The sequence below is a fragment of the Opisthorchis viverrini genome (assembly GCF_000715545.1).
Source record: "Opisthorchis viverrini unplaced genomic scaffold opera_v5_91, whole genome shotgun sequence".
In the NCBI taxonomy this organism is placed as follows: Eukaryota; Metazoa; Platyhelminthes; class Trematoda; order Opisthorchiida; family Opisthorchiidae; genus Opisthorchis; species Opisthorchis viverrini.
The window spans coordinates 1,260,989-1,287,849 of NW_008751746.1; the positions used below are offsets into that span (position 1 = coordinate 1,260,989).

General features: G+C 42.1%; 1 protein-coding gene across 1 annotated transcript in view; it reads right to left on the bottom strand.

Annotated features, from left to right (window-relative positions):
• Positions 1 to 11,270: 11,270 nt before the first annotated feature.
• The window catches only part of T265_05039 (hypothetical protein), a gene marked incomplete at both ends in the record, with an annotated part of 41,851 nt that continues 26,260 nt past the window's right edge, over positions 11,271 to 26,861 (bottom strand). Inside the window, 4 exons of the mRNA XM_009169939.1 lie at positions 11,271 to 11,585; positions 13,831 to 13,894; positions 18,279 to 18,332; positions 25,901 to 26,509. Coding sequence (XP_009168203.1) covers positions 11,579 to 11,585; positions 13,831 to 13,894; positions 18,279 to 18,332; positions 25,901 to 26,509 — 734 coding nt within the window. The remainder of the gene's footprint in view (positions 11,586 to 13,830; positions 13,895 to 18,278; positions 18,333 to 25,900; positions 26,510 to 26,861) is intronic.

Here is a 26,861-nt window from a genome sequence, read left to right on the forward strand (position 1 = left end):
CAACTCCACAAATTCCGCAATAGATCCCACTTTCCAAGAGGCGCGAACGGATTTACGAGACAACATGGTACTCGCATGCTTCCCCTATCAGTAGTATCACCGTTACACCAGTTTCCGGATAAAAGCGTACGCATATACCGTGGTGGTAACTAGGCCATTGAAACAACACTAATAGGGTATAGATAAAATATTAGATTCCCCACGTAATTCATCCTAGTTTTTCCTTCTGTGCAGTTCCCCCCCATAATGAAGTAAAGAGGTGAGCCCAAAACGGTTTTATTCCCCATACTTCTTTGTTTTTCCCCTTTGTAGGTTAAAAAGACTGAAAATAACTAAGAACCACCACTGACCATATTATCCTTACGCATTTTCAACGTACTGTTTGAAAACCTGCTCGCGTAGAGTTGCACGTTTGCCAGATATTTAGTCTAATCTAGGACCCATTTCACCAATAAATTTTACAAGACATTTCTACGGTGCCAAGCAAATCCAAACATTATCCATCGAACGGAGGCGGATATCTAGTGTACAATATTACAGGGAGTCAGAAAAGTTATAAGAACACGGAGGAATGAAACGGCATGAATAAAATTAGCGCGATGTGGTGTTTCTTCTGCCAGCACTTTTAACCAGATACTAAGTCATGTACGGCAGAGTTCCTGGAAGTTGAATTACATGGCGGTTAGATTTTGGCCCAAATATAGTTAGCAGAAACAGTCTGAAATAGATAAAGATCAAATGGTTGTTCGGCATCCGACAGGCTACTCTGGGAAAGTGACCATCACGCGCAACGGTATTTGTTGACTACAAAGTTAACAAGTACATTACCTGATATTCTAGTGCGTGTGAAATCATGTTCCTGGGACTGTGCACTTATCCAAACAGTAGTAGTATTCAAACAGTAGGAGCAAGAAACGGCGAACTCATTGTGGGAGAATACATGGGCTGGCAAAAGTGCTGAAATATCGGCCAAAGTAAATCCGGTCCGACGATAATTGGGATAGATTGTGCCGAACAGTTTGCCAAGCAAAAGTCTTGGAGCGCAAACCAAATTATCAAGCCACTAGGCATTTCAAAGGTTGGGCTTTTGTTGGCACTGAGCGAAGGTAATTATATGAAACATTATGATATATCGGTTAACCGAGTACAAAGATGACACAGATAAACGGCCATCCATTCTTGTTTGGTACTTTCATGAAGTGTTTGTTGAGAGACCGGGCAGCGTGCTTAGTCCCAGTTTACTATTCTGTACTCTTACGATGCAGTGACCATTTGGCCTTCAACAGAAATTGGCAAATTTGTTTGATGAAATCAGACATTCCGAGTTGGGTAAACGGAAATCGCAGTGAACAAGGATGTCCTCTCTCATCTTTCCTATTTAGATTTGTTACTGATGTACTGCTCTCGGGAGTCAAAATACTCCTGGAAGGTTCCTTCACAGACACTGAGTATGCGGACGATATCACTCTCCTTGGTTTAGGTCCTTTCTAAATGCAGACGAATTTAAATAAATTAAATGGCTATGCCGCGCGATTTGGCATGCGCTTAACATCTGCAAAGTGTAAAGAGCTGCTACAAGAATAGGCTGGATCAAACCCAAACTGCATGCTTGCAGGTGAGCCGATTGACGTGGTAGATAAATTTGCTTACCTGGGTAGTTGTCTAACCTTCGGTGTACTGACTGGTGGTGAGATTACTCCTTGAATCTGGGAAGCCAGGACAGCTTCTGCCAACCTCTGACGACTATGGCTTCGACGCGAGGAAGAGTTTACACTGCGGTGGTGCGATCCATACCGCGTTATGGATTAGAGACGTGGACCCTACGCGCACAGGACATACGAAAGATGTCAGTATTTGATCACCAGTGTCTCCGAAGTATTTGTCAGGTCTGGTGGGAACATCGGGTTAGCAATGCTGAAGTACACCAGGTGGTCTTAGGAAGAAGGAACTCTCCCGCGATGAGTGAATTGCTCATGCATCATAGGTTACCCTGTTTAGGGCATGTTCTGCATGCCAGAGTAATGCCGGCCTCGCAAAGCTCTTTTTGCTCAACCCTGTGCTGATTAGAAGCGATCGAGAGTTGGACAATGTATAACCTGGCAACGAAGTACGAAAACACCAACCAGTAGACGTAGTCGGGTCGGCAACTACCGCCTTCTTGGATGGGGAACCCGGGAATCAAATCACCAGTGGTTAATGACATTGGTTGAAATAGCCCAATCGTGCAGTCAGTGGCGCTTGTGCATTAAAACTATCGCCTTCTGTGCGTAGCTACCCAATTTCCGAACAAGCTGAACATGCCTTCGCCTCTAACGTTTGGTCACATGCTCCACTTTCCCGTTTTCCGGTGATCGAAACTGTAGCAACTGGAACCAATGCGCCTGATAAATTGATCAAAATCTATTGACTTGTTCTCCGTTAGCACCGTCGCAGAACCTCCAGATGACTGGATAACTGTAACAGGAAATCTATTCGTGGTTGTCCATGTTTGACAGGAGGCATCCTAAATTGACATACACTACTAAATGACAAACAGTCATCGACAAACCAAGTCTAAGCGCGAAACACGTCTAGAAAAGCTTTTTCTACTCAGCTCCAGGTGCTGCTCAAAGTGATCAGCGATATTTCACTTACTATGGTTTTTTGTGATCTCACTTTTTCATTCGGCGTCCAACTAATAAATCCGATCACGTAATTTTGTTGATTATGCTGCTTTCCATGGATATTTATGACAAGGTAAATAACGTGCAATGTCCTTTCTTGTGAGTGTCTTTCACATTTATGGTAAAAAGCCTGTGTGACGGATGACTGCGCTAGAGCTTTCTGCTTCTTTTAGCTTATTGGGCAGCCCCAGTTTCTTTTCTGTTTTTACGTCATACAATTTTCGAATCGGACTGAGGAAAGCAATGATCTACTCGATTAAATTTATCATCTATAAATTACCTACAGATAGTACGGTGGTTTAAGCTGCTACCGTCTCGGTCACCGAAAAATCAAGGACCGTTGGAGATGCAGTCAAGCTTTGAACGCAGTGGTGTGAACATTTAGTTCTCAATGTGCACTGCCCTGAAGAAAATAGAAATTGGAGAACTATGTAATGGAGGCAACGGTTTTGAACCAGAGGCGCCGCCGACGCGTGTTTGATCCATGCCTGTTACCCAGTGGACCACAAGAAACGCTGCATTCAAGTGAATTGTGACACACAGCAGCGCCACGAAACTAAGGAAGGGTAGAAAATTATTTATTCGGAGCGTTACAAAACAATGAATATGTAAGAAATTTTATAGAAGGGCGCTTAAAGAAGACGATATCTCAACATCAGCGACAGCAAGAACGGGGCGAATGATTCTACCTTTCATCAACAAAATACCTATACTCAGAAAATCATTAAATCAAAAAAGAGCCCCGTGGCCCACAACCCGAATGGCGGGTACTGACCTCAAGACAGCCAAGACAGCACCAAGAGGGGAAACGCGATGTACCGTATCATCTGCAAGAAGACTCACGTTGAATGAACCTAGAAAAGATTTTTCACACAAACAAAAGGACGTAACGCGGCTTCAGGAGTCATGCTCCTCTATCCTTGGTATCTACACGTGTACACGCATGCAGATTCATCACAAACTGAATATGGACGTAGAAATCTTGCCATACGAAGAAATGATACGCAGAAAGAAATTTTTGGAAGCATGTTACTCTGCGATAGATTTGACGAACCGGCATACTGAACCAGATCCAGTAAGTGCCACTATCAGATTAATAGATGAATAAACCAGAGACTCCTCTAACTCGTGCCAACGAGGTTCACAGACTGAAACTCGAGGAGATCAAGCGCAAGGGTCACATTCCAGTACCGATCAGTGTAAACGAACAGAAGAGGATCACTGGTTATTGAGCATTCAGGGCACAGGATGATAGACCACTCTTGATCGAAAGTCAGCCCTGGCTAATAGCACGTATATTACCACACTCAAAACTACTCAACGCATAACAACAGCCTCATCATTACTCCCCACTACTTTCATTGACCAATCACTGATACCGCCAACTCGAGTGGTGATGAAACGTTTGCAACAAATGTCTCAGCTCATCGAATAAACCAGGGAACTTCTACGCAACCCGAGCTATCAAATCTTCTCACTAGTTCCACCAGCTGTTGAGGATAAGTCTCCATGTCCTAATACAAAGAAGCGGCCGTTGTCTGACCGACTGTGTTCACTGTTCGATGTTTCGCACTTCACTTTCAGGTCATAAACTGTCCATCTTTTGGTCATTTCCACCGAACACAAACAAGGCTGAGAACCTCCTGTGCGGCAGACGGTCTCCTGAAGTGCGAAGTTCTAACTAGCGTAGCCTATGAAGTTTGAGTGACTAATTCAGCCTGGAGGAAGTATCTTTTTCCTAAGACCATCCGACGCATCTAAGCACTAGTAAATCAATGTTGTAACTACAGTCAGCCAACACTAGCTCCTCCATTGATAGCGATATTTTGTGATAGGATGCAGTCTTCATTTTGTGCGCAAAGTCTACTACCCTTCCTTGAAATCGTCTTTATTCCAGTGGGTTTCTTTTCGATCACAAAACAGTACTGTACAAATGCATTCGGGACTATTTGAGCTAATTCGTGGTATATCTTTGGAGGGGATCTTGGAACGTTTTATGGACGCCAGGATTCGTACAGCAGAAAAATATTCCTGCCACCCTCATGACCATAGCAAATGGATTTTAATACAATAGTTTGACACTATTTTACAATCGAATCGCCAGAACAGCCAGGATTGCGTGAAGACCTCCAAGTATGGTCAAGATCGAGAAGTTTGATGAGGGTAGGTGACGAAAAAAACAATTTAGGCGACTAAATAAGTTTACCGCACAAATGACTTGTTCCATTTTGCATGACCAGAATGAAACAGAGTGCCAAAGTAAAGAATTACCTGGCCCTCTTCTACAGTTTATTATTTTGCCTGAATGACTTATTGTGGGAAACTTTGGGCACTAATAAATTTATCACGCTGAGAATAGGAACACCATTGTGATAGCAACAGCCGTCTCACACAATTTTCAACTACGTTTATTTTCATTATTATTATTTTGTTTATTATTTATTGTTTATCTATCATTTGTTTGTTAGTATTATCATTGTTGTTATTATGTTTTAGCTGTCAAATTTTTAATAATGTCATTTGATCATCAAACGGCGTCGCGGGTCAAAATTAAGAAAAACTTCTCCAACACCAGGTAGTAAAGGCAGTCATATTTGCGTTGATTTCTTTGGTACCGGGAAAACTCTTGGTTAAAAATAAAGCAGAATAGTATAAGAAACTGGGACGCCCAAATGATCTGCGTGAGACCACTCTAAGAAAAAGTCAAATTATCCCGGACCCAGGAAAGAAGCAGCTGACACAAATTTTCCAATCAAAAACGATATACTTAGTCTTTTAACTTACCTGCTGCATAAAAACAAACCATCATGGGTGGAAAAAGTAAGCAACTTGTTTTCCTAAATGAAACTACACACTCACTACTCTTCGACAGCCCGTAACCGGTTTCGCCCTTCTTGGGGTTCATCGGGTAGGCGCAGTCTCGTCAACCTTATGTTCTACTTGAACTAAAATCGGAGTGTTTTCGACAAATACACCCAGTTGCAAATCAACTTGGTTTCCACGAGAGACTCAGATGAATCTCTCGTTCATGGTGTTCTTCAACTGAATGCGTTGCACACAAGCCGCCTCATGTTTCAGTTGCTATGAATATTCGAGATATCGCAGTATATTTTTATAAAGAAACATCATAAACGAGAGATTCACTTGAGTCTCCCGTGAAAACCAAACTGATTTACAAATCAGTATATTAGTCAAAGTAAGTAACCTGTTATTTTTAATAATTTTACAGCAGTACTTTAATGTTTTTGAAGTAATCTGCTTCGTGTTGGCTACATTTTAAACCTGAAACAACATGAACAAAGGTGGGACTGAGATCTGCCGAGACGTGCCTCCCAACATTCCCCAAGCTAGACAGTTGGGCTTAGACCGTAGAGGTGTAGACATTTTCGACGCGGTTGAGATGTTTCTAGCTGTGGATTCCGCCATGGGTATGCCGGCGATGATTTAAGTCTATCAATTAAACAAGTTGGATGGAAACTGGGCTGCACAATTGTGAACGAATTCGGGTCATAAATTTGAATATTTGGTGCCCCAGTTTTTTTTCAAAAAAATAGCGTTCTTCGTGTCACTGCTCCTTTGCATCATTAACCAATTACCGGACATGTGTGCACAGTTTGCATACTTATACCCATCCATATTTTAATCGGTTAATCCTGTCAATGGTACTCCGGTGTTTGATTTTCCGAGGGAACGGCGCTCTTGGATAACCTACTTTAGGGTTCGCGAAAAAATCGGTCACTAAGAAAGTTTCAAGGTTGCATTAGGAAAATTGCATTTGACCGATGAAGCAAAGAGCTCGATAATGACAGTGAAACTCAGCCAATATACTCGTCAATAGTGAGCTTTGACTGAAGCTGTCAGATCATCCTGTTGTAAGTCTGTTTGTCACCGGTCACAGGTTGCAAAAACATATGCGCTTGGTCGTTACTACAGGTATATCATCCCAGAAAAATGACGATTATATAAAAATGTTACCGTCGGCTTTGTTCCGGACAAAATGTGATTCGGTTGTTCAGTCTTTCAAAAATACACGGAATGTTCCACAAAATGAATAATGTAAAACCCGAGTATTATCATCCTACGTAATATCCGTACGTAATAACCACACCGAAGTAAACCGAGCACTGATGAGGAATAAACCAAATTGTGTGCCACTAACGGTTCTTACAGGCGACCAACGTGCTGCGGTCACAGAATTAGAAAGTTCGACTTCAAAACCGCATGCTCCAATCGACCTGCGGTTCACCATGACCGCCAGCGCATTACTCAATACGATCCGAATAATTTTACAGCCAAATGAACTGATACCGTCCAAAAGGCATCTGTTGTACGCTCCCACATTAGGAGCAAGACATTTGTGTGATTAAATGGCATTCAAACAGGTTAGATTTGAACAGACCAACTACCACCAACGGGGTGAAGTCTTCCTTAAAATATTCCCGAATCCTTCCAAACTGCCAACAGATGATGAGTAGCTCAGAAGGAAAAATAATTTGCATGAAAACTGAACCTTCAATCGGATAAGTTGTCGTCCAAAACGTCTGTCAACGCGTGAGTTATGTAAGTGCACAATGCTTGTCGTTCTGCCTAAACGCATTTTAGTAACACCGATGATCAGCCGCTCGTGGTCTAAAAGGTCAGCCTCCAACAAGAAGCCGGGAGTTTGAGAGTTCGAATCTTCCAGGAGATTCTAGGAGACGGACTTCTGTTGATACCCAAAAGAAATGAACTAATTCTACAGTGTTTTTGCCATAGGCTGATTTCACTTACTCGACAGAACAACTACCGAAAAACTTCAACAGCTTTTCAAAACACCAAAAGAATAAAGATTGTTTGATGTTTTGGATGAAATCGCGGACAAATGAGAGGCGCACAAAGAGGTGCCTACCCCAAGACGCACCCAAATACCTATGGACCAGGATCAAGCAACGCTACATGCGTGAGCTTTTTGTCATCATTCATCATCGGAGAATGGAGACAAATGCGCTTGATGTAGAACATAAGGTTGACGGAACCTTGGAGACTGCGCCTATCTGATGAGTCCCAAGAAGGCCTAAACCGGTCGCGAGCTGTCGAAGAACTCCCAGCAACCTCAAGATTGATGCATTACGAATATACATGTATCGCGATATCTCGAATATCGTAGCGACTGAAACATGAGGCGGCCTGGTGCAGCACATTCAGTTGCCTGAAAACATCTAAAACGAGGTTTCCAGCTGGGTTTCAGGTAAGTCTCTTGCAAAATAATTTTTTTCTAATGTATGTATTGCCCTCCTACTTTTTCGTCTGTCCCGAAGTATCAACCAAAGCTTCATAATCTAGTCACATGTCTCTCTGTGACCGCAAGCGCATCGGTGCTCAACTGATCGTCTTGTCGAGTAAAATCTGCATCAGTATATATATATATATATATATATATATATATAATGGTCAGAGCAAAACGGTTGCAAGTAATGATTTTGATATAATCTTATCAGGTTAGCACATTTGTGAGTGGTTTAAAAAGTTAACGGGACGTTAACTGAGTAGTGGTTACACGCTCGCCTCTCATGTCAGATGTCTGGGGTTCAAATCCCGTCACGGCCATTGGATATGCACTGCTGATGACCTCTTACAAGAGCGAGACTCGAGTCCAGTGCTTCCCTTTGGTGTGGACTCACCGGAATTATTACGCCAGAACAGGAACACGGCCGTTCAAACGAGAGTGGTGTGGCTATGAATAATTGAGGTATCGTTTGTCAAAAATGGCCCTCAGACGAGTTTGATTTCCTCTCGTGGCGGAGATGGTTGGTTAAAAAACCATTCGGTGTCTTCATGTGAATTTTAGTGATATTGTTGGTTGACCCGAATACCTGCAATTGCCTATGCTGTTTTCAGCGATTGATTGGACGGTACTCGACATATCCCACCAAACGATCTATTTGGATTTACCTGGTAGTTCTTATGGATTATATGGTCAACTATTGGCTTTAAAAACTTGGAATTCAGAACGTTACGTGCTCGGCCGATCTCCGGTAGAGAGCAGTAGCATGCAACCAACATACTTGGAAGAACATTCTCAAATAAAGGGAGAGGTTATCGGTCGAGAATCATGGATTGACAACCTGGTCTTCTGGTATACGTTGAGCGAGTGGTCACTAGAGTGGTAGAATGTCAGTTAGTGCTACAATGAAAGCTTTACGGATAGATAGAGTCACAGTTTCAGAAACTCTGTCATCGATAAATGTTAACTGTATGAAGTTCCGAGTTCTGGCCCGGTTGGTCCAAGGTGAAACACAAAAGCTCTCTGTGTAGTCAGGAAACCTTGGTTTTTCAGACGTGGTACGCTAAGCAAACCATCGTAAACAGAAGATTATTCCGGATTCGGGTGCCTTCTCTGTCAGCCCCGAATTCGTGTGCAGTCGAGAGTATTCGTCGACATCTAATTTTTGTTCAGGAAACATTGATCCCACCTAACGAAAATCCAGTGAACTGCCAACTACCAAGTGCAAAATCAAACGAAAACAATGTCAAGAACAAGGCTATCGGACGCACGGCTGCAGGGTGAGGATAATGATGTTCAAAGTCTTCAACATTTTTAGTTTTCAGACTTCTTGCAGAATAACATCAAGATGGTTTCTGTGTGTCCGAGTTTCAGAGAACACTATAAACACCCAATTTTTTCAAGTATATAAATGTCACATGTGGGTGTATACTGGTGCGAATTTTGAGATCGCCATTTTGTAGGTAAAGCATTTTAGATGCTAGTTGGCGAGAGTTGATTTGAACACTCCTCAGTCTTGTCGATTTTTCATGGTACGCTAAGATGGACAAAGATTTGACAGTCACCAGAGCCAAAACACACAATCCAAAGATTACTCATTTAATGGACGTAATACACTACTCACAAGGTTCCTGAAAATTCTTCGACAGCCGACGACCGGTTTCGCCCTTCTTGTAGCTCATCAGGCAGGCGCAGTTACCGAATTTCCGCCCACCTTATGTTCTACTTGAGCCCAAACACTCATTTGCAAACAAAATTCCATTTTATGGGATGCTCACCTGGAACCCCGCTGAATCCCTCGCTTGTTGCTGTTTCTAAGCTGGGTTTCAGCTGAGTTCCAGGTGAGTGTCTCACAAAACCAAATGAGTGCATTTCGCTTATTTTTCAGTTAAGTTAGTGCGCCTTCGAATCTGAGAGTTTCTGATTTCACTGTTCAAGAAAACTAGGAATCAATGAAAAATTTATTGCTAGCTTGAATTTTCAAACGGCAAGATCGACACAAGATGGCAACTCGGGCTCTTCTTTGTGGGGAGCACACGGTTATATAAGAAGCATTTTCTCGACCACGTTCAACAAATCTTCAAAATCGCAGAAGACATGATATTTCGTTGAAACTACTACATCAAAAGACTAAATTGTTTACTCAAGATGGCGAACGCACTATTTTACACAGTACTGGTTGACATGTCGGAGGTGACTGTACTTTAAAACTACTGATAAAGTCATACGCTACTTCCAAAGTGTACGAGAGGAGACTGACAGCACGTTCGGTTTACTCAAGGTTTTCGGAATATTGGAAATGCTTGAATAGAAATTGAAATCGATTCCAAAATTTTCGAGTCAATAATAGTAAGGGTACTATTTTCTCCCTGAATTTGTTTGCTCCACTGAAAATGAATGAGAATAAATGAAGCCTTGGGAACCGGTTGTGCAAACTTGATAGACGGATCCCTGAAAAGACCCCTTACACATAAGCGTCCAGAAAGACAGTGTGCAGAAATTGTGAGAGGTAGCTAAGTGTGTCAGACTAAAACTACCGTAAAAATTTCCCCAGTTCATCAGTTCTATAGTCAGGTCACTCACACTAACCGAAAAACCACTTAACCGGTTATTAGAGCTGAATAAGGTTTTGGGATGATAGAATCAACCTACAATCTAACGTAGGTGATCTGAAGTAGCCTTTGCGTTCAAAGCGTAACTAGCTTCACCAGTGAATCTGCTTAATTCCTACCGAACCTTTCTAAAGCCAAAATAGTATTGATATAATACAGTAAAGCTCATCAGTTAGTTGCACTCCGGGAATTTCTGTCAACCTTGTGTCCTGTTTAGATCCACATGGCACGAAATTCACCCTAAGAAGGCTGAAACCAGTCATGAGATATCGAAGAGTTTTCAGCAACCGTACGAGTAGTGTACCACGTCCGTAGGATTCATTGTGATATCCCGAATATCGTACCCATTGCAACATGATGCGGCCTGGTGCAGCAAATTCATTTGAAGAAAGCCACCATAAAGAAGAGGCTCAGTTGCGTTACGGGTGAGTGTCTTGTCAGAACCAAATCGGTATGCAGATGAGTGTGTAAATAAAAAAAGTAAAATGCTTACAAACGACAAGTTGGTTCCCGCAAGCCCGCTACTCAGATCACTTTGCTTAGTATATAGCCTTTGGTTTCGTACGAAAGGGAACACGAAAGCTGTGTTCCCCCTTAAATCGGTGGCTCTGATTAAGTGTTTCAGTTGCTCAGTGAATCACAACAACACCAAGAATTGCGCGCACGCAGTATGTGCATGCACGTGTCCCACAAATAAACGAACACAGAAGAACAAAAAACGCTTGTTTGAAGTGGATCGTGGGCACTTTTTGGACAATTTATAAAATAACTCTTGATCTGTCTCACTCCAAATGCTTTGGACAGTAAACAAGTGAACAGAACTGAGCATGTGGACAGACAAAACAATGAAGAGAAAGCGAAAAATTGGCGGCGAAACGAAACCCATCAATGGAAGGCGCGGAGAAGGGGAAAGCGACTTAGACAAATAGAACCTGAACCGGTGAGTGGCACTTTGGATGCAGCCTGATGGATTTGGCGTCCTTCAACGCGTCTTTGAACGAGGCGTCCGTCATCCGGGTGAATAAGTAAGAGCAGAATAGTCAATCACTAAAGGTATAAAATATCAAGTTGGTGGGATATATTCAGGAACAAGTAGAGAGAAAGCACAAGAAAACTTCATAAATCTCTGTTGTATCTCGATATTAATAGGGAAAAGTAAGCAGCTTGAAATCAAGACTTCCAAATGACCAGGTTAATCCACACTTCAAGACCCACTTCTAGGTAGAAGAGTCACAGAACACAGTGTCTCTAGATCAAAAACTTTTCATTCACCAAGGTGAAGCTGCTTCAGTCACGTGGCTCCAAAGGGTTTAAAATATGCGCTCGGTATCGTAAGTGAATCCCCAAGTAAGAATCCACGCTGTCTTTACAAACCTTGTCAGAGAAATTGAATAAACTCTAGTTTTTTCATAAACAATTCAACGAGTGCGCTGTGAGGCAATGCGTTAAAACAAAACAGCGGTCTATTCAAATTATGATAAGTAGACCCATGAAAAATTGAGACAAAATACATTTTCTGCTTTATCTCACTCAAAATATTTGTTCTTTAAAGGGTGTGATGTTGTCAGTCTCATTAGGCGATACAAGTTACACAATATAGAGCCGTAGAAAGACCACTTTCTACTTCATCCAAATTACTAAGATATTTGTTATGCATTATTCATTAGGTTGCTGAAAATCCGTCGACAGCCCATGACTGCTTTCGCCCTTCTTGGAGCTCATCAGGCAGGCGCAGTTACCGAATTTCCGCCCACCTTATGTTCTCCTTGAAACTTGAAAAATTGCATGGGATTAGAGAAATACACTCATTTGCAAACTAATTTGATTTTTTTGAGATATTTCCCCACGTACGAAGGTCCAGCAAATCCGTAAATGGCGTCACTGACTTTTGAGCTGAAGATGTCACAGATGGTAAAACCATAATTGCAGCAATATTTTGTATGTTATCTATTTTTTGGATACTTGTTGTGCTTTGTCTCAAAAAGCGCAGATTTGTTGTAGTTAAAACAAGCAATCTGATCTAACATAAGCAACGGTAGCAATGGGGAAAATACATTTTTTCAAAATTCCCTGCAATCTGCAGTATTCCATCTCGATGTTCAATCATTCAGGATGAGCCATTATGCGAGCACCATATGAATGCAGTGAATGCTTTCCATCACACGCTGAACACCTACTCACACTGCAGATTTTTTGCACTACTTGTGAGTAGTTAAATATCCTCGCGCTTCGGCTCCAGCTGTGATGAGTTCCAGAAACACTGACCTCAAAATTCTAGCATTAAAATCAGGAAATCCAGGGGGAGTGCATGAATATCTGGATCAGAAATTCATTGGTATCATTCGGCTCCGACGATAGCGTTTCTCGACAAACATCATACAGATACTACCCGTGATTTAATACTAACAAACTGGAATGTTCGTGGATGGTAGTTGGCTACCAAAAGCAACAAGTCCACAGTCACACAGGGCTCTTAGTAACATATGACCAAGCAGCAGTTTTAACTTCGTTAATTCAACCAGAATTTAACAAAGGAGTTTTGATCCTAAGTTGAATGAACTTCGGTTAAATTCTTGGACGGCAGGAAAACACCCTTTATCATCTCCAATTTGGTGGCATTTCTACGATGCAAACCTCGCGCCAGGTTTTTGCTAACAGCGCGTAAACAGTGTCTGCAACATGAATGGTTCGATGAGGACTAGTACACTCAGTTTCTGAGAGCTGCCTGGACTATCGAGTGTTGAGTTCATATTTTTTCAGCAATCTCTCCAGGTATTAGCGATGTGAACGGATATGCATCGGTTCGATTAAGTTAGTAAGATAGCTTATAAATAGTGCCGAAAGATTGAAAATTTTGCTGCAACTCACCGCTAGTTTGACCATGAAGGTTACCCATCGGAGAGGCCAATTCCCAGCTAACTATCCGTCCAATGTTCTCTTTGCATGGACAAGAGTTTGTACAAAACATGAACGAACCAGCCATTCTAATATCCAGATGATGTTAGCGCACGACGTACTTGACCCTGGGACCGCACTAAAGAGGACTATGTATTGTGTTTTTCTCCACTCGAAGGTTGAGCAAAGTGTACCGGTGATGTTCCCGTTACCCGTCACAAACAAACGTTATCCAGCTCTAAGTGTGACCACGTGAAGAAAAATGAGACCTACAAACTTCCTGAATTTCGACCTGTATAACATTTGAAACGGTTTGTGAGACGTGGTTTTGGCTAGGGAACACCGTAGTTGATTTACGCGCCAGGTAACATTGTAACCTATGGTACTTGTGACTTACCTTCCGGCCAAGTCATCGGATTTTAGGTCCAACGAAGGATCCGTATCGTCGGTAAGATTAGAATCTGGAATAAATAATGTTGAAAACCCGGTTAAAGAACAGTCAACAGGAGAAGCTGTTGAGCAGTATCACAAGTTGAATGCAAATTTGCTTCTGATACAGGTCACCGTCCCAATATGGAGATAACTCTCCACTTTTCTTTTGTGAAGAAGACAACCAAACTGAGGGTCGCGTCTATCCTGTAAAGTTGCGATTCCTTCCAATTTTCAATTAACCCGACTGGTTTAGCACTTATCCGAACCACAACAGGTTGAATAGGTTCGATCATCTCATGAGAAATGTCTGAAAACGTTGATCTAGACATACAGACCACAGAGAGTACAATATAGTCTTTGTTGAATTAAGTCCCTCATACATATAAGTATGTATCTTTTCGTTGTATAAAACTAGCAGGAAAATGTTCAGTGTTTTTCACTCACTGCCTGTTTGCAATATTTAACAAAATCACGCCAGGTGACCTCGTGAGAAGATGATCATATACGTGTGACTGGCTAGTTAGGATAACCAGCGAACTTCACATCCCCGGGGGCTTTAGGGTTACGACAATTAGAAAGTCAGTTTAGTATCTGTTATACAACTCCCAATATCTAGAGGAAGCTATGTTATTTCTATGTATCCTAGGCTCAACTGAAAAAAATGAGTGGAGTTGTATTTGTTCCCGAAAAATAGGAAAAAGAATTTCGATTGCAGTAAACCATATGATAGCATAGCCAAATGTGCTGTGACCATGAGAACAGCATAACCAAAAGAATGTTTCTCAAACGCATATTGCCCTGACAACCACAGAGGAACTATATAGGAAAATGTTGGTAGCTCAGTTAGCGTAGATGGTGGTCGTTGACTTGTTCGCTGAGCTGGGCAATTTGATTGCAAACGTTTCATCACCAATCGAGGTGACATCATCAGTGCGTTATTGTGGAGCGTAGTAGTGCGTAGCGCTAAGCACTCCTATGCTCCACAATAACGCACTGATGATGTCACCGTGATTAGTGATGAAACGTTTGCAATCAAATTGCCCAGCTCAGCGAACAAGCCAACGACCAACAAAGGAACTGCTAATCGGGTTGTGTTAAGACACATGAATTTCGGCGGCCGTTGACACAAACATGCTGGAATGGCAAATACTTTTCTGTGTTTGTGTATAGGTATAGTTGAATCGAGTCAGATCCTAGTTCAACATTACGGGTGGTCCCACGATGTCGAATTTGAGTAAGTTCGTGCGAGCTTACTGCAGGGGTATACAGAGAATGCATACCGGGAGAGTCAAGGCATGACAGGATTCACCAAGGTTAGCGAACACCATCCACCTTCAGTAGTCTTCTGCTTTGCAGAGGGCAACTGACCGGTTTGTTCGAAAGTGGTTACTGAAGTCTTGGTAGAATTACTACTATCGATTAGCCAGAAAATTTGAGTGTCTTTCAGATGATTTGGATCAGTGAAGTTTCTTACCAAAATTATGTTAGGCGCGGGAGAGAGAGAGAGTATCTCGCCCTGAACAGTAATTCAAAACATTTGAATGCCAAGAGTAAATTGGTGATGAAATTACAACGGCATTTTATCGCATTCCAATAGACCTCTGCTCTAGAAACAAGCAGATAGTACCCAGGTTCTAAAAGATCTCCTGAAATTTACCTCTGTCAGAAGCGAACGGAACAGCACATAAAATGACCATCATTTACGTTACCAAAGAATCACAATAAAGGTGGCTAAAACTTGAACTTGGAAGAACTGGTTTGTGGACCGGTTACTTTAATTGCATTACCAAGCCAGCATCCATGAATACAGTACCCTCCTTTATGGAGAAAGTGGCAATCCCTCATCGGGGTTCTTTGTGGATGACCTAACGACAAAAAACTGGAAATGTGATTTTAGCATCAAGATAATCACAGTTTAGTCAGCTTCAGTTATTTCGAGCACCGCCTAATTGAATTTACTAAATCACCCCGTAACCTCTGGAACCATAGGAATACCTATGCAAAATGACGTATGCGTACAATGATTTCCGATGCTCGTTGTTTTCCTATCCACATCCCAGGTGAACCCCAGTAAGAACATAAAAACAAGGCTTGTGTAATGTACATTCGCCCGTATCGCTGAGGCTGAAAGACTCATGTTTTTCGTACCAGATTGCCCATCTACTTCTAATCCACTGTTCATCTGTCGTCTGCTGAGGCGGTAACTTTACTGAGTCACAATCGGATATTTAGATTCAAACGTACTGGAACAGGAAATATGGGGTAGAAGTCATGGAATATGCGGTTGTTAATGCAGTACAAGCAACGTTCCGACCTTGTTTGTATTCCATCACTAGTCCCACTTATATTGACTGTTACGGTTGTTGATTCCCCTATTTCCACAGGTAATGATGATTTCCCACCAGTTCTCTTCGACCAATCATAATCCAACCATCTTCCACCAATTATCTTCCAACCAACTTCCACCAATCAGCTCCCAGAAATGTGCGTAATTATGGCAGACTCTATCTGTAGCGTAATCAGATATTAACAAGTTAGACGGTTTTGTGTTCGATATCGAACATGTAGATTTGCCCTCCATGTGAGGGAATCAATAAAATATGAAGAGAAATATTATCGAAATTGCCTTGCACTCATCGGTTGGCCATCAAGAAAATTGGGTAAAATTACTGCTTTTGCCTATTACTCGAAAAACTGCCTTGCAAATACCTGTTTGAAAAAATAGAATTGAGAATAGCCCCCTTCTGGAGTAGATTACTTCTGAACTCGAACCATATTCACAGAAAACGATCAAGAGTTAACGGTGATCAGCACTTCAGGTGTACACCCGAGAAAGTTGCAGAAGAATCGTCAACGCACGGTTGAGTTTGCTAGAAAAGCAACAGAAGGAGCATACTATTGTATTTTCTATTGGATTTCTTTAATGTTCCTCTGATGTCAAGAAAAAAAGTTTTGTTCACTGAAACCTGGTCGATCAAATCGTCACATAGAGCTAAACTGACTAACAGCACTGAGGCTAATCAGACAAATTCAAACAGAGGTAAAACCAAAATGCCAGCAACTAAACGTTGACCAGCGCCCATCTTACAACCAAAGTGTGATCCTCCCCCAACCGCTGTGATTTACGAAACACAAATCTAAGAATGTATGCAGACACAGGTCGAACCAGTATACTGCACTTAAGCCTGAACAAATGACAAATTCAGTAACTTTTAATCTCTGATACGCAACCTGGCTCAGTCCCATTAGAAAGAGAATAGTTTTTGGGAGGACATGGATCCATCTTAATCCTCGATGAGCTCCCTCCGGCCATACGATCGTGTCAAAGTTTTGTAGAAAGCTACTTCACCAGGTCATATTCTTGTACGCACCATCTTAGACTGTACGCACTCACTAATTAAAAAAAAGTTAATTAAGCACTGTTCCTCAATTATGCCGCCGATAAAATGTCTTTATCCATTCTGAGCATTGACACACTTGGACCACCACACTTGCCCGTTTCTTTAAAACCAGTTTTTTTGTCTTAATCGATGGAAAAATCTACACTAAAGTTTAATCCACAAGCGTGAAAAATTACCAAGTCTGTCTCAAATCACTCAGTACTTCGCGCAGGTTAAAGCGTCTTATGAGATCTCTGGCACAGTTGTAAAAAGTAGGCAAGTACTGTTCACTGTATTCACGAAGAGAGATTCAAACCCAGGATCTTTGTATTCCCATCCGTTCACCCAAGCGTTTTTCTCCGTTTACTGGGATGAGATGAGCCTTTTATAAATTGGATGAAACTTATCCCCCGCTTGTGTAAGACAGTATCTAGCAAACTTCAAACATAACCAAGGATCTGGTCCTCACTGCTAGCTTTTAACGGTTACTCTCAGGAACAATATTTTTCCTGAAAGGATGAACTTTGGAATATCGTGACATCGAGCTGCAAATAGAGCAAACAGATCGTTCCTTAAAAGATGTGAAAATCACTAGAATAGGATAGATAAGAACAAGAGATTGAAAGACAAGTTCTGTGCAATTCCCAATCTATTTGATTAATGATACTTCTGAGGCAGTTTTCATTATCAGTGAAGAATTCGTCGGTTTTGGCCACCGGTGAATCTTACCGGCATGGTTGTATTAACTTCGCAATGGTTATAAGCATTTGAACATTCCATGAACTTATACGAACCAGTATAAACATTTGGGTGAATTCAATGACGGGTTGGAAATATCGGATAACTCTCCGAGCATTCCAAATTGTCATACTGGCAAAAGAGAGAGGGAGACTTCTATAACGCAAACTGCATGCTCAGCGCTGTGCTGCGCTATCAATCAATGAAAAACAGGGCAAGCCAGAACATTTTAAGCCAGTTAGATCGAACTAGGGCGAATGATCGATTACCGTTTGGAAATTCCACAAAGACTTACCCCACACCAAAGTCATGTAATCAGTTGGCGTTCGGGCCCCATGTAGGGATGGAACTTTAAAAAGGTCGACGTAGAGGTAGAAAAGAAAAATAAAATTATGATTTAGATCGATAAAATTAACAAGATTTTGATCAGAACAGATAAACAAAGTTTGAAATTCTAACTTACGTCCGAGGGAATTGTGGGCTACGGGTTTTCGGACACACTCTGTGTCCTAATCAAAACGTTTAATGCAAAACAATTGGCAGACTAATTTGGTTTTACTGAGAGACCCAAACAAATCCACCCGAACATCTCCAGTTTATGAGACTGTTCTTCAACTCAGTGTGCTTCTTCATGTTTGATTCATGTTTCAGTTGGCACGTTATTCGAAATACCTCAGTATATGTTCTTGTCGAAGATCTTTTAACAACCTTATGGGTGCCATATATTACTACCTTGATTGCTGCTAAATTGTCGTGAGTAAACAAAGTGAAAACTTGAGGATGAATGAATTTCAAATGCTGGTTTCTGAAGAACGGACAACAAGTGTGTAACATTGACCTCAGGAAATGTTCAACTCCTGGTTACTCAATCACCTCAGAACATTTTAGGGTGGTTCATTCATTCTACTTCTTAAATCATCCGGGCTTTAATTGATGACAAACTGACTAGTCCGTTGACTTTGGTGTATTAAGCAGAGCGGTTGATTACCACAAGTTTGACCTGTTTCGCACTGCTTGTTAGCTGTGGTGTCTAGCCGTTTGTCTTGTTGTTGGCCACGGAATACGAAATCTGACCTCAGTCAATAAACCAGTAAACCAAGCGGTTGAATAATCGTGCAACTAATGTGCATGAGTGCTGGTCCGTGAACCCCCTGACTGTACAACAAATAGACGTTGACACCCAAACCAAAATCTAATTCATATAACGACAGATCCTTGACATCACTGGATCGCACACATGGGAACTGAACTCATTGTTTTCTGACTAAAAACTAGAACGGTAGTTGAAAACATATTGGCGGATGACTTAAAACATCCTTTTTGCGGTTCATGATGTAGACGTCTGCTCACATGTGTGGCGGTCACTCACTAGAAACACTGAATTCACTTAACACTTCCTGTCCCACTTGCAACCTTAGCCGACAAAATTTCCAATCCGTTTTTGTTAACGCGGCTCCCATCAAGGGCACGCGCCAGACTTACGACATTCGACTACATCAGGTCAAGTTGTATTCACGTTCGTGCAAGGATCAAACACGAAAGGGCACCCCTCTCTTCACACAGCAAGCAAAGAATAGGTACGCAACTCGGCCCAAGAACAATCTCGAGCGCACAGGATCAGAAGTGAAGCGAGTTCCAAAAGTCTCCGCGGACAACTACGAAACACGTGTAGCAGCTATAATGCAGAGAAAACACGCCCCGCGTCTGGAACTTCATTCAAAAACTCTCAACCATTTTCTTCAAACGATAAGTCAATTTTCGACTTATCCCTATCTTACATTGTGCACATAACTTCTGTAATCATCATCGTTCTGGTAAAAAAAAGACTTTTGTTAGTGCATGTCACCTGATAACCAACCTAATGACGTCACTAAAACACGCAAGCAAGAGCTTTGGAGAAGCAACCATAGTGAGTCGACCGGAAGAAGTTTACTTTATTGAATGTTCTCCTCAGAGGATAATATAAATAAAGTTGTTTCTCCCGTTTGCAAGTTGTGAATTAACTGAAACTTTCTGTGAAAAACCTCCTTTCAGTCATTGGGAAAGTGCGTTGTCATATTAACAGGCAGTAACTCGTGGATGACACGAATGAGTCAATGCTTAATTTGACGTTACTTGTAAATGTGATCTCACAACGCTTTAACCGCCTGGGTTTATCTGCCGTTTTTACTACTTTGTTTTCACATCAGAACCAATGTTTACTCCCGCTAATTAGATCATCCAGATCCGTTTGCACACCATTTGTATTGCTATACATGGGTAAAAGTGTCCGGTGGTTCAGCAACTTGTCAGAGATTAATTCATATAGGGCCACATTTTGACTGTACATAATATCGATAATAATCCATGTAGTTTTCGACAAATGAACTCATTTGCACAGCGATTTCGACTTCACGAGAGACTCAGCCGAGCCTCTCGTTCATGATATTCTCAAACGAAATGTCCCGCACAGAGGCCGCCTCACGCTTTAGTTGGTACGGTATTCAAAACATCGGTATTTATTTTTATAAAGGAAACTACTCACAAGCGACTGTGCCTACTTGATGAGCCTCAAGAAGCGCGAAGCCGATCATGGGTTGTCGAAGCGTTTTTAGCAACCTTGTGAGCAGTTTCACTTAAGAAAAATGCATGTAGGTTATTTATTTGTATTTTTCAGTTCTATCATCCCTTCAAAACCTGTGGAAGATTCACCACATACGCCAAGACTGAAAAGAAACCCGCGTCGTCCCACGTTGTAGGTCATAAAATATTTAATTTTGCTCCTAACTCATGATTATCCAATTTTGTAGCAGTATTTAGTTAGCTGATTGACACAAAGCCACGGCTTCTATTGACATCTACGTTCGGTCGAGGCTGAATAGGGCATCAACATCTGAAAGCTAGGAATGTAATTGGTGTAACGGTGATACTATTGATGGGGATGCGAGTAGTATGTTTTGCTCTTGTAAATCCGCGTCGCGTCTCTTGAAAAGTGAGATCTGTTGCGGAATTTGCGGAGTCGCTTTGTAGCATTTGCTTGGATTTGAGCAACAGTCAATGAATATCCATAAAATTCCAGGAAGGCACCTTCAAGGAAAGGATGGATATTCAGTTTTTGTAAACTAGATGCATATGAGAGTTTTGTTTCCCTGTCCAACGGTCTGTACTTGTTCAGTTGGCATTTTATGATAAATAACTCCGCAGCGAAGGCATTCTTTCTTTCGTTGGTATTTCCTTGATTTCCTGTTTTTTGCTTTGTTTTGGACACAACAAGTAACGTAGAGCAGAAGACTGAGGTATAGATCTGGCTGTCAGAAAAGAAATAACAGATTGACGCTCCTTGGATCAAGCAAACCCATCCTGCTTTCAGTTCAGTCCAAAAAGTATTTGATCTTCCTTACCATGTATCGATACCTGGTGTACTTCAGAGCGTTCCAGGGCTTTATCAACTGTGAATAGTGTTCACTTTCCATTGCACAATCTCTGTCATGTCCAGTTACGGTCGGTGACGCCAAGGAGTTCACTTTCCGCCCTCTAATTACTCACCTCCCTCCAAATTTCTCCTTTAAAACCCAAAGTTAGCAGAAGTCAAAGAGACAGTTGACTTTGTTCCTGATGTCGCTGGCACGTTAAAAAATTTGGTCTATTGATTGATTGGTTTACTGATTTTGAGGGCTGCTTGCAAACTGTCTTTTACAATACTCGACGCAACCTGGAAAATACATTGTATGCATACACATTGCATGCTTTTTCCAACTTATGTATGATGCGTTCCATAGCATAGAAAGCGCATCATATGTTTCCAGCAACGTGATTAAGGAGTAACGGCGAGAGATTTCGAAGATTAGAAAATTTAAAAAATTAGAATGACAAGGATCAACTCGTCAACTTTGGTGAAATTGCCTTCTGAACATTAGCAACTCAAGAATCACGGGCATTCCAATCAATCGTATGCACACACACAAACTATCTCTGAAGGAGCTTGCGAAAGTGCGCGTATTCTTGACCAGCTGTGGCCACACTTGGAAGCCCTTGGTAGACACTGCTCAAATAGATATCATTAGCAACTGAAACTTTTATGTACTGAGCACTGCATCTTGGTAGACCAAACAGATCAACCGCACAACAGGACAATAGCCAGTCCTCGGTTGTTGTAACTCACCCTGTTTTCTAGCGCTCTCTTGCAAAGTTTGCAAGCGGAATATCGATCAACAATGACTTTCTTCTACTATGGGCTCCGGATAAGTTATTTTGATTCCGATGCACCGATAGTCACTACAGTGGGGTCTAATCCCACCTAGCAACCGTGAGATATCTTCACCGACAGTCTAGGCGTCATAGCAATTTTAACGATTTGAGAAATATAAAGAGCCGATCGTATCAAACCAACCATTAGTATACAATGCAGATCGTTAATTGTCCAGCACACATCCTGTCGACTGGTTTTGAAAATAAACGCATGGGGTGTAAACTGTGCAAATATGCTTGACCAGTAAGATTTTTACCACAACTCGTAACTGGGTGTTGTTGGGGCGGGGTTGAGGATTGCCATTTCCAGAGAAGGTACGACAACGAAACTGAAGCATGTGTATGACATGAATTCATACTCCATTGAGAAGCAATGTGTGGTTTGCAAACTCAAACGTTTTACTTAATGACGTATATTTTGTGGTCCACTAGCCAGCTACTTTTGCATTCATGACAAACGCCTGTGCCTCTTAGTCATCTTTGTTTATCTAAACATTCAGTAGCTAGCAAAACTGCGAAATCATGCCCAATCGCTTGTCAGAAATGGGACAAAACTTTACACACTGTCCAGGTTGATTTCGTGAAGGTTGTATCATCTCGTTTCAGTATTTTCCAAGCAGTCTGAAGAACTTTATTCGTTGGCTCGAATGATACATAAACTTAGGTTGGTATTGTGATTTAATATTGTGGCATTTTGAAGCTGATCTATGCGGAAAAACCTAGAATCAGTGTACAACTTTTTGTCCTAATTACGGGTTTTCGAATCCGGACCTTTTCAGCCAGTTGCTTGAACAGCATAGATTGGCTTCACTCACAAGACGTAATCTCAGGTGCCAAATTTCCAAGCCCCCCCACACACCCACTACCAACAGTTGACAAGTAGCTCAGGGTAAGAATAAATCCACACGATGAATGTGAGAAATTGCCTCGTGCGCATCGAGAAAAGAAGCAACCACGTGATGTCGCTTCACTGATTGAGCATTGAATCAGTGACTGGCGAATGCCTAGTTTTGCGTTAATCGCACTGTTGATCAACCGTTCGCACAGCCAGGATTTCACCGCTTCAAAACAGCCTAGAGTTTCATGAGACGCACACAGTTGATGATTCCCAGAGATGATGAAACAGGTGTACAATGCCTTGATTAGGCTTTACTTAGACGATGACATCTCAACTGAACATAACGTTTTGTAGCTTCACTGCAGAAAGTGTCTACTGACGCATGAAATCAAGTGCGACCACTACGGTGATAGAGGTGTCAACTTTTTTCGAGGCCGTTCGGTTTTCTATTCACTACAACAGGGCCGTAGGATACTGAAGCTCTCAAAGTTTCCTACCTACCTATACCAGTTTATGCTGAGCTGCATGGATGTTTGCGAAAGGAGCTGTACTGTAGTTTCCCGCTCTTCAGTCTCAACAACCATCGCACATAGAATGAAGTTCTCGTGCATACACCGTTCGCATAGGGTATAAACTAACAGCAACGATTCAAAATTGAGCTCAATTGACAGAAACCAAATTCAAAGTGATTAGCAGGCAGCTATCTCGTCACCATGGTGATCACACGAGGATTTTCATGAAGTACAAAAAATGGAGACTCATGTGATGTTTTTATGGATCCACGTGGTAACAAGCAGAGAGAGATAGAAAAAAAAACAAAAAATCCATGGGTCAACCGATCCATATCGATTTTTGGGTGAACGGTGAAATTCGCCTGCCTAAATTAACACTGCTGACGGCTTTGCCATGTTAGATTATGGTTGTTCCTCTTACAATAAATTGTCTTGCTGTCTGTATAGCCGACTGTTTCAGTTATTTTGTTTGCTTATTCGTGACCAGGTGGATAAATATATAAAACGAGCTAGGCCGTAAGCATGGAACATGAAGAGAGCTGCATTATGACGTAATATAAATCTCCAAGAAGATTTGCTGCCAGTTGCTTATATCAACCTGACCGTTTACGACTAGTCAGAGTGGTCATAACGCAGCACAAAAACGCTATCCACATAAAGCAGAGATCTTTCATGGACATGGTCAATGCGCTCCTTTTGAGGGACCTCCGCCATTCGAGGGATTGAATTTCAGACTCGTCTACTATCATTTGGGTGACCCTAAACTACAATCGAAACACGACCGGCGAAAAACGGCCGGTGTTTCCAAAACCCAAGTGCCTTTGAAACAAAAAATCTGCTCTCGTATGATTCTCTGACAATTTTGTCGATCGTTATTGTGAATTGACTTACTTTGCTTGAATCCTCCTTATTGACCTTTGCGAAGTACATTCGCGGGATAATGATAGATATGAATCGATTGATTGACCTATGTTGGTCTTTTGGGGATCCGAGACATCTCAGTGGTTACAGGTCGAATTCACTGACCGGAAAGCCGGTGGTTTCGGCTCAACCCCTGCATCACGACTGCGCCTGTCTAAGCTTGGGCAACAGAGTGGTACCTCAGTCCTCGTGCTTCCTTCCGGTAGCGTGGCAGCTAAGCACCGGAAGGGTGTTACAAGTGAACATTTTAATCGGTAGTTTGCCATCTCCTCGATAGTCGGGAGATATCCAGCTGCAAGGGGATTAGCATATGCTTTATAGCCTTTTTAACCAGTTCACCGCACATTAGATTCCATCTTCGGGCAAATAAGCCAGAACGGCCAAACCTTTACTGTTTCGGCACATCTGGGTTGTTAGGATGAGGTCGGAAGCTACTCAATCAACTCAATAACCCAAAACCAAACAGGATTTTTCTGGAATCTACATTTAAAGCACAGTATCGCATAGTATCACACTGCTCTAAGAAGTATTCCTAGCGGCTCAAGGTTCCACACACAGTTATTCAAAATGTGCGCACTGTTTTGCTGTCAATCGAGCTAATGCTCGTGAACTGCTGCAGCCGTCAGCCCAACATCCCTTCGACCATCCGAGTCTCCGCCGATGAAAAAGGTGAGTACTCGGCAGTGACCAAACGACTGGAAGAGATAGTCCTTCATAGCCATGGCTAATAAAATCGTTATCTGCTTTGAATATCCAATCCGGTAACCTGGTCCACTTTTAGTGCAAACGTTGACGCAACCGAACCTATCTACTTCGAAGAGGCTGTTGTAATATCAGTTTCCCCAGCACTGTCAGTGGTTTAGCAAAGTTAACTTTCCAGGTTTCAATGCCTAGCGGCCAAAACTTACTTTACACCATTATCGAAAACGTTTGGTGACAATTGGTAGATTTACTGCCGAGCAACGATTAACTTTTGATATAAAAGCTTTGTCAGGCCAAGTGACTGGGTTCCGAGTTCGTATTACGAAATTCCTGACTTATGACTGAAATTGGCCCTTAGTGAGGGTTGCGGGGGGGAAGAAATTGTTAAACTATCATTTTTTGAGGACATTTGTTGGTCCCGGCCATTCATTGGATTGAAACGTAGCAGTCCTCTCAGAGGGTCCGAATTTCCAGGGAATATAATGTAGGGACCACCGAAGTTATTCACTCCCCGAGATACTCAGCTCTATTCTTGTCAGTTCGTGCACTCCGTGGGACGCCCTTTTAGAGCGGATGCCTAATAAAGCTTGGAATAATGGGAGAACTGTTCAAGTTTAATTGTCGTTTGAAGAATGAGATGCCATTTGTTAGACACTTTCTGTTTTAAGACAGTAATGCGACAAAAAACGTAAACAACTAAATTAAGCACCAGCTCACCTCCCAAAGCGGCCGGTTTTAAGTCTTGTCTCGATTCCTGTTGCTCGTCGTATCCATCTTCTGGCCGTTCGCCCAACCCTGAGGAACCGCCTTTCACAAGGCTCTCATCTAATTTACTCACACAATTTTCAGATTTCCCCAAAGGATGTTTGATTTGGTCTTGCTGGTCTGCTTCGTCCAGTGCATCTGAGGAGGCAGTGCTAGTCAGGTGTCGCTTCTGTATGACCGCAACTGATTCCGATTGGTCATAAATTTCGAAATAGTCAGATGAGGACTCGTGCAAACTAAACTGGTTGATGTCAGTCAACAGAGTATCATCAATAAACCCGTCATCCGTACTACCAGTTTGTCCAGCTAAACCACAATGCTGTAGGCACTGTGGCATACTGGCGTTCCACGTACGGCGCAAAGCATTGCGATACACAATCTGACCGCGTGGCTGTCCTGCTCCGGCTGGCGGATAAACAGGCGACCCAGCGTAATGACTGGAATAGTTTGGCCTACGACGTCCACGAGACCACCAAGAATTTCGGCCACGGCCCGGTCGGCGAATTCCGTTGTGGGAGAGAAGGCGGAAGTTCCCGTGATCCACCAAATTGTGATCAACTTCTGAAAGCAAAAGTTTGATTAATCCGATAAATTGGTTGTACACGATGAGAATACATGGAGTTTTTGATACCACTAAACTCCCCACTTCGAATAGACCACTTGGTGAGGTTGACTAATGTGAAAGTTAGTAGGGCTTTGTCCTCTCCGGTACAGTAGAGTTCAGCTGATAGAGCGGAGGTTGTGCGCCTTTCTCAACCATGCCATTGACTTATCTGAGGTAGTGTTTGTTCCCATAAAGTGAGGAAACCCCTCACAAACCTACAAGTGCAACTTTGATGATCAGCATGTCATCAATGTGGGGTTGATGGAAAGACGAAAAACCGAAGTGTTAGGAGTATACGGGATAAATAAC